Source organism: Cyanistes caeruleus, unplaced genomic scaffold (genome assembly GCF_971803275.1).
Source record: "Cyanistes caeruleus unplaced genomic scaffold, bCyaCae1.hap1.1 HAP1_SCAFFOLD_107, whole genome shotgun sequence".
NCBI lineage: Eukaryota > Metazoa > Chordata > Aves > Passeriformes > Paridae > Cyanistes > Cyanistes caeruleus.
The window spans coordinates 660,221-677,354 of NW_028255908.1; the positions used below are offsets into that span (position 1 = coordinate 660,221).

The window sequence follows — 17,134 nt, forward strand, 5'->3', positions numbered from 1 at the left end:
CCCCACTCCAACATGTGCTGTCTCTGTCCATGTTATATAGGGTGCATCAGACCACTGGGGTTTATTTGCTACCACAAGTTCAGGGAAATCAGTTGGGAATCCAAATATGTGATGATTTAATGAGAGAAAAGCTGACAATTGATGCAGCCCTGGCTGGAGGGAGCACCCAGAAATGGGGAAAAGATGGACAGCCACCAGAACAAATCCTGCAACACCATGGACCAGACCCTGGGACCCCTGATGAATTCATAGCAGGTACCAGAGAAACCATTTCTCATTTCAATGGCATAATTAGATTACAGGATGCCATTGAAATAATAACCAACCAGACAGCTCCAGCTCCTGACCTTCCCCCCAACCAATCCACTCAGATGAGGAACACAACATTTCACCATGGGATGGGATCACATTATCTATTATTAGAAGGAGACAGAATTTCTGGAAAAGTAAATGACTCAAACTGCTGTTGACAAATAGATGAGAACAGATACCAAAGGAAACAAGAAAGCAGCTCATGAACCAGACCAAATGAGGAAAGGATGGGAATGGGAAACGTTTTTGTGCTTCCCTGGCAGACCATGGGTTAAACAAATGCCAGACAGAGCTGTCCCCCTTCAAACCTACACCCCAAAATTCCTGTAACGCCAGGATTCCTCCCCGAAGAAATCTGCTAGGATCTCCCCAAATTGAGTGAAAGGGGGAATGGGACCCCCAGACGGAGCAGGAGGGGCCTGGAACCCCCAAATCCAAGCACGGGGGAGTGGGTTGGAGATTGGACGGATGATTAGGAAGGGGCTAGAGTGGGAAAAGGAGAGGGCTGGGACCCCCAAAGCGTGGGGGAGGGTGCTGGGAAACTCAAATTGCATTGAGAGGGGTCAGTGGATTGGGGGAAGGAGGAGAAAGGGGGAGAGGAGAGGGAAAGGTGGGCTTGGGGTGAAAGAAACGTGGTTCCCCGTCCCCGCAGCACTCGATCCCTGGAGCGATTCCCTGCGGCTTGTGGGGAGGAAGATCCGCAATGGGGGTCCCCAAGCCCCCTGCCCATCCCAGCGTGTCCATCTCGCTGGTGCCCTCCAGCTCCCAGCCCGGCCCCGGCCGCCTGCTCTGCTCCCTGATGGATTTCTCCCCTGCCCACATCCAGCTGAGCTGCTCCCAGGGCCAGCAGCAGCTCTCGGGCCACGTGCTGGCCACTGCCGTGCTCCCCAGCGGGGACTGGAGCCAGCAGCTCCTGGTGCTGCTGGAAACCGCCCCCGGCAATGCGGGCTCAGCTCCAGCTGCCAGGTGGAGCACGGCAGCCTGGAGCACCCCCTGAGCCGGCACTGGGGCACGGCCCGGCCCCCACAGCGCCGGGGGCAGGGGCTGGCAGGACACGGAGGGGATTTGGGGCTCCTGGGCTTAACTGGCAGCCCCTCCTTGAGAACCCCTCTCCCCCTGGCCCAGCTCCCCTCATCCCCCTCTCCCAGCCCTTTCCCACCGGCTCCCGGCCCCGCTCCGCTCACCCCAGAGCTCCTCGCCAGCAGCCGAGAGATGGAGGAGGAGGAGGGCAAGGAGGGGAAAGCGGAGGAGCGGGAGGAAGAGGAGGGGTAGAGGAGGAGCAGGAACTGCAAGAGGAGCAGCAGAGGAGGCCCCAGGTGCGTCCATCGCTCTCTGGATCTGCAGCCCCTTCGCGCCGGGAGCATCGGGCCCCGCAGCCCGCAGCTCACCGGGGACGGGAACCTCGCCCCGAAGGTCTTGGGCCGTCCTGGCAGGATTTGTTTGCAGGGGAAGGGATATTTGGAGCTCACTCGAAGTAGCTTTGGGGACCCCTGTTCCTTTTTTTGGGGCCGGGCCGGGCAGAGCGATGTCTGGATCTTGCAGGACTCCAAAGCTGAGCTGAGATGCCCGGTACCGGCAGGGGGAGGGGAGCAGCGAAAAGGGGGGAGCCCCGGGAGTGCCGGAGCCTGAAATGGGGGCCTGGAGATGGGGGACCCCGAGAGCCGGGAGTGAGGGGAGCCTGGAGAAGGGGCAGCCCGGAGAAGGGATGAGCCTGCAGAGGGGGAAGCCCTGGGACACCAAAGTGGGGACCCCAGGGAAGAGAAACCGCAGGGAGGGATTTTTATCTCTCAGTCCTGATGCTTTGGAGATTTTCATGGCTGATGACTTCCAGAGATGGACTTGGGCAGGAGGAACCCTGAATCCTAGGTGGTCACCCCTTTTTTTCCCCCCAAACCAGACTTCTCATGCCCAAGCATTAGACAAATGGAGGAGGCAGAGAGGAAGATGCTCTGGGACCCCCAGGCAGGTGAGGAGGAAGTCACTGCCCCTTTCCCCCTCTCTTCTGCTCCATCTCCCAGCCCAGGATGGCCCCCGGCTGAAGGACAGCCCTGCTGCAGATGCCGTCCTGCCAGGGACAGACTGGGCAGAGCTCCTTCCCCTTCCCTGTGGCTTGGAGACAAATCCTCCCTCCCTCCCTCCCTCCCTCCCTCCCTCCCTCCCTCCCTCCCTCCCTCCCTCCCTCCCTCCCTCCCTCCCTCCCTCCCTCCCTCCCTCCCTCCCTCCCTCCCTCCCTCCCTCCCTCCCTCCCTCCCCTTGTCTTTCCTCTTCTTGTTTCTGTACCTTCTTGATCCCTTTCTTTTTCCCTTTTTTCTTACTGTCCCTTCCTCTCCTTCATCCTTCTCTACCCTCCTTCTTCTCCTTGTTCTTCCCTTCTTCCTTCCTCGCTCCTTCCTTTCCTTGTCCCTTCCTCCCCTTGTCCTTCCTCCCCCAGGCACTGAGCTGCTGAGGGAGACCAGGGAGGACAAATCCCCGCAGCAGAACCTCGTGGACGAGGCCGTTTTGAGCAGCTCCAAGGGGCAGGAATCCAATGGGGAGGAAATGCCAAAGGGATCCCCCACAGGGAGGGGCTCCAAACCCATCCCAGGCTGCTCTGAGGAGAAAAGACCCCCCCTTGGCTTCATCCAGAGATCCAACCTGGTGGTCCATGAGCAGCTTCATGCCGGGGAGAAGCCCTACAGGTGCTTGGAATGTGGGAAGAGCTTCAGCCACACCTCCCACCTCTTCATCCACCACCAAGTACACACGGGGCAATGGCCCTACAAGTGCTTGGAATGTGGGAAGAGCTTCAACTGCACCTCCCATCTCATCCCCCACATGCGCCAGCACACAGGGGAACGGCCCTACGAGTGTCCCGAGTGTGGGAAAGGATTTCAGACCAGGTCAAATCTCCTCAGTCATCAGAAAACACACACAGACGAGAGGCCCTTCCGCTGCCCCGACTGCGGGATGAGCTTCAACCGCAACTCCAACCTCGTCAGGCACCAGCGCATCCACAGTGGGGAGAGGCCCTACGAGTGTCCCCAGTGTGGGAAGAGCTTCTCACAGAGCGCTCACTTGTCCCAACACCAACGTAGGCACCAGTAAGGGAAGCCCTGTGAGTGCCCTGAGTGCGGGAAGAGCTTCGTGCGCTGCTCCAGCTCCATCCCCCATGGGAGGATGGGCGTTGGATGATCCCCAGTGACCCCCGTTGGGCAGAGCCCTGGTGATCCGTGGTCCTGGTGATGCGTGTTGGGAAGACACCTGGCTGGGAGGCTCCACATCTTCCTGGCTCCCTGTGGGCACCTGGATGAACACCGGGGCGGGAACATCCACTGGGACACAGACCAACAATGGGAATTCCTTGGAGGGAGCAGATTTGTTGACTTTCAATCCCAGAAAATCTTTTGCATTCAATCTTATCTTCTGGTGGCATCGAGGAATAACTGGATGGTCTTGGAGGTCTTTTCCAACCTCACTGAATTCACAATTTTGATTTCCTATTGCCCAAGGGTGTCTTCCACAGCCAAATGGTGATGAAGTGGGGCAAAGATCAAGGTTTTGGAGACAGTGGGGTGGAAACCCCTCCAAAAATGCTTCTTTCCTTCCACTCAGTCACAGGGATGCTCAGCCAGCACAAAGAAATCCTTTTGTTTTGGCCTTGATTTTTTTTCATTTCTCTTCTTTCCTTTAAAATATCTAATTTTGGGGTAAAAATAAAGACATTGAATTAAGACATGGGTGAGGACATTGAGACACATAGACATGGTGGGACATGGAGAGTGACGTGGGGACACATGGACAGGGACATGGCCATTCATGGGGACATGGGGGGACACGGGCACAGATGGACACATGGGGGACAATGCCAGGGGTGGAAACATGGTGGGGACACAGCCATGGGTGAGGACATGTGGGGCCATGGCCTTGGCCGCTGCCATGGGGGGAACTTGCAGGGGCTGTGGGGGATGCTGGGTTTGAGGGAGTTGAGGGTTCCTGGCAGGGACTTGGGGCTTGCTGAGGGCTTTGGGGAGCCCAGGCCGAGCGGCTGCGGCTGCGCTGGGAGCCCCTGGCGGAGGTTCTGGGGCAGCTGCTCAAGAACCCCCTGGCCTGGAGCCCCAGCCGGGCATTGGGCTCCTGGAAGGGAATGAACGTCCTTGTGCCCAGGAGGGAAATCCCAGCACCCCCAGGGTGTGGGGGGCAGCTGAGAGGCCACAGCAGACAGCGCTGTCCTCCTCTGTGGAGCCCAAAGAACCTGCCAGCTCAGAGATTTTGGCTCTTCCCTGGAGAGCTTCTCCCTAGGTGAGACACTTTCTCTCATGGAGAGAAAAAGTGTCACTCCCAGAGGCCTTTGAGTTGAACATGTTAATTTGTTACACCCCATTGGTTTTCCTCCCTATCAATCCACCCTGATACACGTATCCCAGTTTCCCCCGCCCCTCTCCTCTATAAATACCCCGAGTTTTCCCGTGTTCAGAGAGCTGCTGTCACTGGCTCCCTTCACTGAGGGCCCTGCTATAATAAAGGCTATTTCTCAGTGGAATGCCATACAGCTCCCTAGCCTCTCTCCCTGTCGCCTGCACGCTGCCACTGAGCTGAGACCACTCACTGGGCAGAGGACGTGCCTGTGCCCCTGGACAGTCCTTTTCAGGACGGCTTCTTCAGGGTAGTCGTGGCACCCCTGCCATTGACACTGCTGCGGCGCTCCTCCAGAACTGCACCTCAAAAATTCCCAAACTCTGGGATTCTTCCCAGGAAAAGGCTGCCAGGAGCTGCCAGAATTGAGTGAAGTGGGGGATGGGAGGCTCAGAGCAGGAGGGACCTGGAACTCCCAAAACCAAGCAGAGGGGTGGGGTGATGGATTGGGCGGCAGTGGGGCAGGGGTGGAAGTGCAGAGGACAAGGGGCACATGGGAGCTCCATATTGGGTTTGGATGAGTGGCACTCCTCCTTCTTCTTCATCCCGCCTCCTTCTCCTCTCCAGCCCTTCTCCCGCTACTTCCTCTGCCCTCCTCCTCCTCCTCCATCTCTTCTGCTCCCCTGAGCCCAGCGCCCAGCCTTGGATCCCCATTTTTCCAATTCCTTCACATCCCACAGGAGGAGCCGGGGCAGGCCGGGCTGGGGCAGCGCTGGGCTCTTGGCATGGTCCAGGTACCACCCATGTGCCCCCTCCCCAAATTTCCCTGGTCGCTTCAGGGGTCCCAGCCCTTTTTAGGGTTTGCTGGGTGCCATGCTGGAGTTTGGTGTCTCCCAAGGAGTCCCCAGAACAGGGTGACAGATCGGGGGGACACATGGGGGTCCTGATCCATCCTGGGGCAGCATCTGTCCCTGACAGGGTACCCCCATGGGGTCTCCCCAAGTCCCTCCCCAAAGCCCCCATAAACGGGACAGGGGCGAACTGGGAAGCTTTACTGGGAACACTGGGAGCAGCCGGGCAAGGGCAGAGTCACAGCAGGGCTGGGGGGGCACACGACCTCTCCAAAATCAGCCCAGGGATGGAGCGGGGGGTGCTGGCTGGGCCTGAAGCCATGGGGAGGGGCTGCGGCTGCCAGCGGCTCAGGAGCTCTGTGGGCAGAGAAAAGGGGGTGACACTGGGCTGGGGGCCCTGGGGGAGCACACACATTCCGGGAGAGGGAGAATATGACCCCCAGGACCCCCCCTCACCTTCTTGTGCAGGCAGAAGCTGAGCCCCAGTGCCAGGAAGACGAAGCCCAACATGGAGCCCTCGATCCGTATCAGCATCTTCCTGCGGGCAGTGTACAGCAACATCTCTGGAGGTCTGCAGGGGTCAGGATCCCCCCTAAAACCTCTCACAGACACCCCAAGCCCTTCCAAGCACCCTTCCCCTCTCACCCACCCCACCAGGACCTCTGAAACCTCCTCCCAGTCCCTTCCCAGCCTCCCCAGGATCCACCAAAGCCCCTCCTGTCCCTATCAAGATCCCACAGCCCCCTCCCAATTTCCCCCCACTGCCCCTGGACCTCCAAACCCTCTCCCAGTTCCTTCCCAGCCCCACCAGGACTCATCAGGAACCCTCTCAGTCTCTTCCCAGCACAATGAACCACATCCCAATCTCTGCTTTCCAATCTTCAGTCTCCATCCAGCCCCTCCAGGCTCACTCAAATCCCTCCCAGTTACACCCAGCACCCCCAAACTCCCTCCCAGTTTCCACCAGGACCCCCAGAACCCCATCCCACCCTCCCCAATAACCTTTGATCCCCTTCTCAGCCATTCTTGGCCCACAAACCCCTCTCCCAGTTTAAATCACTCTATCTCAAACTCCCTCCCAGTTACTCCCAGTGTCGCTCTATTGGGAACGGTGAGAAGAACAACACAGACTCTCTTGTGAGTTGAACAGGAGAGCTCTTAAGGTTTATTACCTCAGATCTTTTTTTATAGACCGATACATGAAAGTATAGAAAGTTAAAACTCTTATTGGTCAGTGAACTAACACATCACCATCATTGGTCACTGGGGTACACCACCCCTCGACCTTCTCTTGCAAGCACCTGCAGGGCTGTTCTCTATCTCTGAGGATTGTTTTAATTCCTCCCCATGATTTCCCCGGCCACTTTCTCAGGCGGGACTGAGAAAGTTATGCAGCCTGCTATTCTACAGGCACTGTGCTCCCTACTTTTGCTCATAGTTAACATCCACACTCCCAGCACACCCCAATCCCCCTCCCAGCCCCCCCAGTGCCTCCCCCGCTGCCCCCGGCGCTGTGGGGGCCGGGCCGTGCCCCAGTGCCGGCTCAGGGGGTGCTCCAGGCTGCCGTGCTCCACCTGGCAGCTGGAGCTGAGCCCGCATTGCCAGGGGCGGTTTCCAGCAGCACCAGGAGCTGCTGGCTCCAGCTCAAGGGCACCAGCGAGATGGACACGCTGGAGGGCACTGGGAGAGAGTGGAGACACACTGGGATCAGCTGGGTGTGAAATGGTGCCAAGGCCGGTCAGCTCTTCCTCAGCTCCACGCCAGGAGTGGAACACACCTCAGGAGCAAGATGACCCGAGGTGTGGCTTAGAGCAATGCTCTACAGCACTTAACAGCTGTCAGACACAGTGTGGAGGCAAGAATGGGGGGAAGGTCTTTTATATTGGGGTTCAGGGAAAGGCTTAATCTCCCAAGGGTCCAGGGACAAAAGACACAGAATACAAGTGTACAGCAATTTATATATGGGGAGGGCCCAGGGGTGGATACAAAAGTTCAACCAGTGAGGGATATCCTGGGGAGGGGAATAGGACACATGGACCAATGGGGTGCTGTGGATTAGGGGATTTCCAAAGGGGACGTCCAAGCAGGGGGTTGGCATAAGGCAGGATTGACAGGGAACATTTGGGAACAAGGGGCAGGGTGGACAAGATTGATAGGGAAGGTGCTGGAAAAAGGGGATGGGATACAATGATAGGCAGGGCAGGGGAGGAGATAACTTTGGGTTAAACCAACAAAGCAGGGGGGTAACAGCCTGGCTCTGCTGCAGGGGGGTCCCAGGGTGTGAGGATGGGGGTTTGGGAGGGTTCCAGTCCTGGATACATGGGTGCACGGGGGTCCTGCTGCAGCAGAATGGGAGTTCAGGGGGATCCCTTCCTCTGTTCTGGGGTTCAAGGGGTCCCAGTGCCTGAAAATGGAGGTTCAGGGGGGTCCTGGTGCCCAGAAATGGGGGTTCTGGGAGGTTTCCATTCCCGAGAATGGAGGTTCAGAGGATTCCAGGTTCCAGATAAGGGGGTGCAGGGTTTTTGGGGCTGGGGAAGGGGGTACCAGGGGGTCCCGGTGCCCCAAAATGAATGTTCAAGGGGGTCTCTGTGCCCAGGAAGGGGGGTTCACCCAGAAATGGAAGCGCAGGGGTTCCCCATTCCCAGTGTAATAAATGGAATTGATTCATGCTACTTAAATTGTAACTGTTACTAAAGTTATCATTAGAAACGATCAAGAATCAGTGTTATAAAGCAGATGCACCCCTTTGCAGATGTTACATGTCAAAATTAAGGAACAGGATGTAGTTTAGAAAATAAATGGTCAGTAAAATCAGAAAAAGGAGGAAACTTATGGGAAACATTAATGAATATGTATAAGCATACAGTATATAAGTTTAGCTTGAAGTGCTTTATTTCATACATGAGGTGAGGTGAGAAGCGTCCCCCCTACACCCCGTCAGTTTTACTTATGCCTTAAGCATTTGTAACCACTGGCCAATTATATTCACATATATATATGTATCTGAATATATCTACTAAATTGTATCTCTTTTTTACTAAATTGTATTCTTTTACTAAATTGTATTCTTTTATTATTTTGTATCCAATTTATTAAGCTATGTTATCAATTAATTACATTTGATTGTTTGGAAATTTGAAAGTCATTTATAACACTACTATATCAAAAGCAGATAAAAGTGATTACAAACTGTGCTATATCAAAATCATTGTGATTATAATAATTTGCAAAAGCCAACACATAATAGCGAAGGTCAACACCAACATAGTTATTTCTCACAAACACAGGGCAGGTTTTTCCCTTTCATGGAGCACTTGGGCCTTCCCCGGGCCCCTTCTGCCCTCCCGCAGAACCAGAGGCATTTTCCAGCGCACACAGTTTGTAAGCAAGAGCCGGCTGCAGCCCAGAAGGCTCCAAGCGCCTCCTTCCAGGCTGACTCTGCAGATGCCGAGGCTGCTCTGGGCTCTGCCAGGCTCTGCTGGGGCTCAGCTCTGGGCGAGGCTGGGCCCGCTCTCCCCTCGCAGTGCTCCGGGCAGCTGAGTCACAGCGGGAGAAGGACAGGACACCTCAAGGGATTGAGGTTTAACAGGGATTTTATTCAAATAACTGCCATAACAAACAGGCTGTCCTAACTACCCTAACTAACTAACAGTGCTAACTAACATAATTAACTACTTGTTCTAGCTACTATAATGAAAAGCTGGCCTCCTGTGCTTCATCTCCTCCTGCGCTGCTCCCTCAGTTGCTTTGCTGCAGTGATCAGAGGGGTCAGGCTGGAGAGAGGCTTGGCTGATGACAAAAATGGGTGCTGCCCAAGGGATAAAAAAGAAAGAAATGAACTGTTACTTTCCAGACTCAAGTTCCTCACAGGCTCTGTTGCAACAGGACAAAGGGGAATGGTTTGAAAGTCAAGAGAGGGAAGCAGGCTCAGATTAGATGTAAAGAAGAATTGCTCTAGCAGGAGAGTGGGGAAACACTGAGAGAGGGAGCCCAGAGATGTGGGAGGTGGCTCCTCCCTGGAAACATCCAGGCTCAGGTCAGGCAGGGCTCTGAGCCACCTGATGTGCTTGAAGATGTCCCCGCTCGTGGCGGGGCACCAGCTCCAGATGAGCTCGACAGGAGCCTGCCAAGCCAAAGCAGGCGAGGATTCTGCTGGCTTTGCGTGTGAAAAGCAGCGGGACTGGAGATGATGGGAGGGGGCCCCACAAGAAAAGCCCTCCCTGGCGCTGCCGTTTCCCCCGCAGCCGCTTGGCATTCACCTGCAGCAGCTCCTGGGCAGAGAAGCGCCGCTCCTCGTCCGGCTCCAGGCTGCACTCGAGGAAGTCCCGCAGCAGAGCTGACAGGCGCCTGGGCTCCTGCAGCTGCGGGCTCCCGTTCTGCCGGATCAGAGCGCGGGCCTGCAGGAAAAGCAAACACAGCGCTCTGACAGCTTCCTCCACACCCACACGTGCTCACATCCAGCCCGCTTTCTCTGCCCCAGCTCCCCGGGCACTTTCCTCCCTGGCACAGATACTGCTGCTCACAGCTCATTCTTCTGGGCCAGCCAAAAAACCCAAACCCTGGAGCAGCCACAGCCATTGCAACATCCAAATGATCTTGCCTTCAGAGCCGACTGCATTGGCTGACTTTGTCAGTAGGAACTTCCATCAGAAATAGCCCATTTTGCTTCTCCAAATACAGACACCAGCTTTACAGGCCATTTGCAAGAGTCAGTGTGGTCTGCCTGTGTTATTTCAAGGGATTCTTACATCAAATGCATCTCTGCAGTGCCACTGACACTCAAGTTAAAAGCATTCCTGATGCCCCATGCCAGAAACTGCCAGGCAAGGAACAGCAGGTTTGTGTGGCTGAAAGCTCAGGCTTGGTGACACAGAGAAAGTAGCTTGGACTAGGAAAGAAATATGTTAGAGTGTGGGGATGTTAAACAATCATCTTCATGTTTTAGACAAGTTTCCCAGTGAGAAGAGCCAGGGGGAGTTCATCTCACAAAACCTCTTTTAGAAACTCCTCCAGAAATCTTGTTGGGTTTGGGTGTGGGTGTTGGGGTTGGTTTGGGGTATTCTGCAAGACAACATTAGAGCTGATGCACTTGCTTCATGTATTTGGGTCATCCTCACAAGAGCTGCAACAACTTAAATGCCAAAGCAAATTGTTGCTGGAGGCTGCAGAATATTTGTCTGTGTTCAGGCTCAGGTGCTGTGGGAATTCCCTTTGCGATGTGCAGAAACCTCCAGCTGCTCCTCCCAGTGCAGGGTCACCCTGTGCTCACAGGCCTCTGCAAAGCCTGGAGAATTTGCCTCTTACCATGGCCCCCGTTTGCTGGAAGTAAGGAGGTTCTCCTTCCACCATCTCGATGGTCACAATGCCAAAGGACCAGATGTCCACCTTGGGGCCGTAAGGAGAACTGGTCACAACTTCTGGGGCCATCCAGTGAGCAGTGCCCACCATGGAGCTGCACTGGTCCTGCTCAGGGCTGAGCTGAGCACAGAGGCCAAAATCAGCTGAGGACAGAAACAAGCACTGTCAAAGGCAGCTGCAATGAGGAAACCAAGCACAAAGATTCCCCACTCTCAGTCTGGGAATGCAGTGCTGAGTCCAGCTGGAAATGTCCTCAGGGCTGTAGCCAAGGAAAGATGGAACTGGACCCTTAAAGAAGCCCTCAGCTTTCATGCTTGGCTTTACTGATTTCCTTTGAAGCTTTAGATTGCAACTCCTGCCCCTCTGGGAGGGCCATACCCAGAGCAAAGGCACTCCTGACAGCCTGCTCCTCTCCTGAGCTCTCTGCACGGGGCAGCCGCTCTCAGCTGGCAGCAGGGGCCGGGCAGTGCCACCAGCAGCACTTGTGGGGCTCTGGCCCTCACTGGGAAGCAGCCCCACAGCCGCACCCCGGGAGCGCCGTGCCTGGCCAGGAACACCCACCCAGCTTGACAGAGCCGTCCATTCCCAGAAGGATGTTGGAGCTCTTCAGATCTCTGTGGATCACCCGGATGGAATGGAGGAAATCCAGGCCCTGCAGACACTGAGAGACAACAAGAAACACGAGGGAAAAAATCAGAGGCCAGAATATATCATACAAGAAAGGACAGTTTAGAATTCTGCCAGCAGCAACTTTGCTGTGACAGCCCAGGAGTGCAGTGCAGACAAGCTCCAGGCAAAAGGTTCAAGGCAAAGCTGAGAACAGGAAATCAGATCCAAAAAAGACAGAGAGTACCACAACAGCAGGAAAGAGGGACATGAGCAGAGTAGAAATGCAGTGATATTTGAAGGCTGTTCACTTCAGAGGCTCTTTCCTCTCCAGCTCATAAAAACAACACAGAAACAAAGGCCTGAGCATGGAGCCACTCTGCTCTCACAGCCTCTTTGGAAGGACCATGGTGTCCCAGCCATGGGAAGCACAAGCAGGATCCCTCACCTCCTGACTGACAGCTGCCATCTCTCCTTCAGCCATGCGTGTCTGTCTGACAACGTCCTGCAAAGTTCCTCCATCCATGTATTCCATCACCAGCCAGAGATCTCCATCAACAAGGAAGCTGGAAGAGGAGAACAATGGCACAGAGATGAATGTGCATTGCTCAATTCCCCCAGGGAAAAGCCCAGAGTGGAGTTTTGTTCCCAGGTCACTTGTCAATGAGGACAGAATCAGATGGAGAGACATTCCTGCCAGGCTGCACAGGCCTTGGAATCTGCACAGTCTGAAGGAGAAGGAGGCACCTGGGAGAAAGGAGAGGCCTTAGATGGCAAGCAGGTGAAAAATGCACTTTAGCAACAGCCCAGCTCAATGTGGAACCACAACACTTGTCCCCAGCTGCTTCAGCATCTGAACTCATCAGTTCCACCATTCCCTCTGGAACAAGGCAACACAACTTCAGAGTTATCCAGGGGATGAGGCCGTGCAGCACTTGGGGCAAAAGCAGACAAATGCTTGGAAAACCTTGCACAAAGTCCCTTCAGAAATAGGCAAGGCCATTGAAAAATGGGAAAATGAGGCATTTCTGGAAACAGGAACCTGGTCTTCCTGTCACCTGCAGCAATGGGACAGGGCTGGGAAGAAGAAGCCAAGGAAAATAATTTCTACCAGGTTTTATCAGCACTTGCTGTAAAACACAGCAAATGGGGTCAACTTGAAGAAAAAGGCAAAGCAAAGCAACAAAAGCACATGGAAGGAGTGAAGTGCCAGGCTGTTGTTCTGGGAAGATATGGCCGGGTCAGGCATTTTCAGAACAGGCTACAGACTGGGGATGCCAGGAAAGATGAACGCAGGGCCCGTGTATGGGAGAAGACCTGAAGCACTCACCTGTCCAGAGAGTTGACAATGTTGGGGTTCTTCTTGTCCTTCAGGACCACGACCTCATTCACAGCTCGTTCCCTGTTCTGCCCTCTGAGACTCATTTTCTTGATGGCCACCTGAAGGGACATTGCAGACCTTTAACTGGAGCAGTCTGTGGCAGGAGGCCACAGCAAACACGGAGCGAGTCTTCTTGGAGCGAGCGAGCCGGGCTGTGCCAAACTGCCTTGGGATGGGACACCAGAGCTCAGCAAGTGCCATTCCCACAGCCCATTGCTCTGCTCGCTGGGGCTGTTACAGGACTCATGGCCAGAGACATTTGGCTCTGCAAGCTCTGCAGAAATGCTCCCTCAGCTGTCAGCCTCAAAGCTCTAACAACATTCTCTGCACCTACAGTCTTCTCAAATGGCCTCAGCACTCTTAGGATTATTATTCCAACACATTTTGCAAGCAGGAGGTAATTCTGTTTCTGTGCACACAGAGCAAAACAGCTGGGAACCCTTTAGCAATTCTATGGCATTTGGCCAGGATTTCAAATGTCCCTGCCCTGTTTGGGATAGCACAACAAAGCAAACGTGCACATCCATTGCTCAGATAATCCCTGTCCCAGCTGCCACTGACACCAGACCCAAAAACAGCTGCAGGGTTTAGGATAGAGCTTTGCTCTGCACATCCATCTTCTCATTTCTCTCCTGTCTCTGTGGGAACAGCTGCAGTAGGACTAAAACCCCAAACTGAGCCCAAGCAGGATCTCTCCTTAATTAGGCCTTGAGGTATCCTGATGAAACTCAGGATGATAAAACTGCTAAATAGTGTTCCTGTCTGAGGCTGGGATGAAGGTAAATTGGGCCTCAGCCTCCAGCAGCTGATGCATTCACACTTTTAGACATGAAGACCAGGCCAGCGTGTCCTGCTCTGACAGACACCGCTGCCCTCCTTGCCTTCCTTTGGGCACTTGAGAAGGACCAAGTCTGTCCCAGCTGTGCTCTGCAGGCTGACCCTGCTCTGCCTTCAGAGGAGCAGCCTGTGCAGGAAAGCTCTGCTGGGCCCCACAGCTCCAGCCACAGCTCCCAGCAGAGGGGAAAGCCCTCGAGAGCTGCCAGACGTGCCGGGCGTGTTGACACTGACCTCTCCTCCCGTGGCCCTGTCGAGTCCTTTGGAAACGGTTCCAAAAGCCCTGGAGACAAAACAGCAGAGAAGAAAGAAGCAGCGCTTTAGGCCCTGGCAGTGAAAGCCAGCCCAGACAGGAGATCTCTGCTGCCTGCAGCGTTCACAAAACACCCGAGTGCATCCACCCTTCAAACAACAGCACAGCAGCCACCAGCCCTCTGCCATGCAAGGTGCCTTCTGACCACAGTTATCAATTCTGATCAGCACTGAGAGGCAGCAGCATCGTACCCCAGTGTCTGAAGGGGTTTGGAGCTCTCCTGACTTCTCACTGCATCCTGCACCAGCAAAATACCTGGGCCCTGCTTGTGCAGAAGTAACTGCCTTGCCCTTACCCTTGGCCAATCTGCTCCAGTTCCAGGTATTTCTCGGCAGGCTCCCCCACGCTCACCGTGTTCCCTGAAAGAAACCAGGTGGAAGATGCTCCCTCTCAGATGAGAGCCAGAATGCAGCCCCACTCCCTGGGGCCGGGAGCCCCTTGCTCTCAGCTGGGGAAGGACAATAAATGACCCTGTGCCATTTAGCTGCAGAGCAACCCTGGGTGCAGCTGATGCTGAGACACACACACAGCACCCTGCTCTGGCACACAGGAACAGAGCAGACGTACTCAGCTGCATCAGGCTCCACTCCCCGCTCCCCTCTGGCTGCAGGGCTGTGCTGCTGTCAGAATGTTCAGCCCAGGATCCTGCAGCACAGGGAGCTTCGGTGTCCTCTTCAGGAGCAGAGGGAGGTTCCTCATCCTCTTCCCAAAGCACAGCATCTTCTCTTTCCTCGTCCCAAAACTCTGCAGCTTCTCTGTCCTCTTCCCAAAAAGCTGCAGGTTCATCATCATCTTTCCAAGCCATGGGACATTCTCTGTCCGCTTCCCATGCTGGAAGATGTTCACCCTCCTCTTCCCAAGCCACAGGATGTCCACCATCCTCGTCCCCCACCGGGAGATGTCCACTGTCCTTGTCACACACCGCGGGAGCCTCGCCGTTGTATTCCCAAACCGCGGGGTGTTCGCCCTCGTCTCCCAGAACAGCGGGAAGTTCACTGCTCTCTTCCTCCTCTTTGGCCTCCTCTTTGCAAGCAGAGGGAGCCAGAGGAGGTGCTGATGCTGCTTTGGTGCCCTGTGGACAGACGGGAGCGTGAGGGACGAGAAGTTCTATCTCAGTTATCACCTTCTTTATCCTCAGCTACACATCCAGCTGCACTAAGCAGAAATAGGGTTCAGAGCTGTTCAAACTAACAATGGGCTAAAGCCCACATTGCCACTTATTGTTGGGAATTCCATATTCCAGCATGGCTAAAGCCAGCAAGCAATCTTCTGCCTGCAAAACCAGTCCTGCAGCTCTTCAAAAGCTCTTCAGCAGAAACAGAGAAAACTGCCAGGGATCTCTTTGCTGCTGCTGCTGCTGCTGCAAAGACACTGACAGGAACTTTCCTTCAGCCTCCCAGGCTGGCACTCGGCTGCCACACGCCGAGCTCACAACTTGCTGCACAATTCTGAACACCAAAGCTTCCTTTGCCACTCACCGAAGGAGGAGCTGCTGGGGATCCACGCGTGAGGTGCCCTGCAACGGGAGAGGGAACGTGAACCAGATGTTGTTAGGAAAAAACTGCCTGTGGTGGGAAATGAGCAAGGCAAGCCCGGGAGAGCATTTTGCTTTCACAGCATCCCTCCAGGAGCCACAGGCCCTTCACACAGCAAGCAAGAGAGCAGCACAAAATACTGGGCTGTGTCAGCTCTTGGCTGGAGCAGCAAACGGAGGGAGTTCCAGGCTCCGCTGCCACAGACTCCCCGCTTGAGGGAACAGAACCCCCCCAGGCCTCATTGCAAATGCTGTGCACGCCCCGCTGGCTGCAGACACCCCCTTTTTCAGCTGCAGCTGCTGGCAGGAGCTCTCCCAAACCAACCCTGTCCTCAGGGCAATTTGGTCACAGAGTCAACTCCGTTCCAGTGGAAGAACAGAAAGCACACAGCAAGCCCAAAGCCACAGAGGCTGCACCGAGGGAAAACCTCAACTTACGTGCCAAGTGGGTTAAAAAATACCCCGAATAAGCCACAGAGAACAGAGTGCCAACTGCAGCAACCACTTGCTGCATCATTTTGGCTGCGCTGCACACGTCTGCAGACTGTACCCCTGCAAGCACAGAAGGACACCCGTCAGGGGCTGGGCTGGCTGCTGAGAATGCCTCGGGCAGGAGGATCCTCTGGCAACGAGCAGGCGCCCAGAGCCGCTCTGGACACTGAGGCCTCCGTGTCCCACAGCAACGGGAACACCACGGGGACGTGGCAACGCTCCTGTGACACCACAGCAGCCGCTCACGCAAAAACCGCCTGGAAGCTTCTCCTGTGTCACAAAGGAGCACAAAGAATCCTCCCAGGGCACGGCCTATTGCCCAGAGGATCCAAGAGGAACTCTGAAAATGCAGCAAACAAGGACACCCCATAGCCCAGTCTGAGCACTGAGGAGGAACGAGGACAGCACCAAACCAAAGCAAACACGACCTGTAGTCACTGATACTGCTGAATAAAACCAGCAAGGCTTGTTCCATCTTGAATCTTTGTTCTAGTTCTAAAAACAAGCAAGGTTCTCCACTTTAAATATACAGAAGGCAGAACTGGGGAGGAGGTGGGATTAGGAAGGAGGAGGAGCAGGAGGAGGGAGAAAGGAAAAGGAGGAGCAGGAACAGGAATAGAAGGAGAAGCTGGAGGTTCCAGTGCCCTCTGTGTCCGCAGCACCCCCGGCCACGGGCCCATCGCCCCCACCTCATCCTGCAGGTGAGCAGAGAGGGGGAGCTGGTCCCAAATCTGTCAGGGGGACCCTGAGAGGGTCTTTTTATTGGGGTATGTTTGGAACTCGCAGATTGAGGAATTGAGCCCCAAATATTGTCTGGCGTCCCTGGGAGGTTTTTTTCTCTGTGTGTGTAGGTTTGGATCTTGCAGGACCCCAAAGCTGAGCCCCTTGGGGGATCTTTGGGGTTCACATGGCCATTGCCCAGTATTGGCTGGGGGAGGACATTGGTCCTGGGGACCCCTGGGAGCGCAGAGGAGAGGAACCCCTGGGACCCCCAGAGTGGGGAGAGCAGAGAGGGGCGATCCCAGAGCTGGGGGATCCTGGCAGCTTGGAGAGGTGGGAGCCTGGAGAGGAGAGACTCCTGGGATCCCTGGGATCTCAAAGCAGAGATCAGGGGAGAAGGG

At 55.1% G+C, this 17,134-nt stretch overlaps 3 protein-coding genes across 3 annotated transcripts in view; 1 reads left to right on the plus strand and 2 right to left on the minus strand.

Annotated features, from left to right (window-relative positions):
* The window catches only part of LOC147646225 (uncharacterized), a 385,217-nt gene that overhangs the window by 212,897 nt on the left and 155,186 nt on the right, over positions 1-17,134 (minus strand). The window lies entirely within an intron of this gene.
* LOC147646232 (uncharacterized) overlaps positions 1-17,134 on the plus strand; it is a 49,131-nt gene that overhangs the window by 22,035 nt on the left and 9,962 nt on the right. Inside the window, exon 3 of the mRNA XM_086873746.1 lies at positions 2,966-3,392. Coding sequence (XP_086729872.1) covers positions 2,966-3,392 — 427 coding nt within the window. The remainder of the gene's footprint in view (positions 1-2,965; positions 3,393-17,134) is intronic.
* LOC147646233 (uncharacterized) lies at positions 9,071-16,551 on the minus strand. Its single transcript, XM_086873764.1, has 11 exons — positions 15,960-16,551; positions 15,466-15,503; positions 14,555-15,059; positions 14,283-14,346; positions 13,909-13,957; positions 12,790-12,899; positions 11,908-12,025; positions 11,415-11,514; positions 10,800-10,996; positions 9,755-9,892; positions 9,071-9,303 (listed from the first exon to the last, which is right to left on the minus strand). Exons 1-11 carry the CDS (start codon positions 16,486-16,488, stop codon positions 9,211-9,213), a joined length of 1,941 nt encoding a protein of 646 aa, XP_086729890.1. The 5' UTR covers positions 16,489-16,551; the 3' UTR covers positions 9,071-9,210.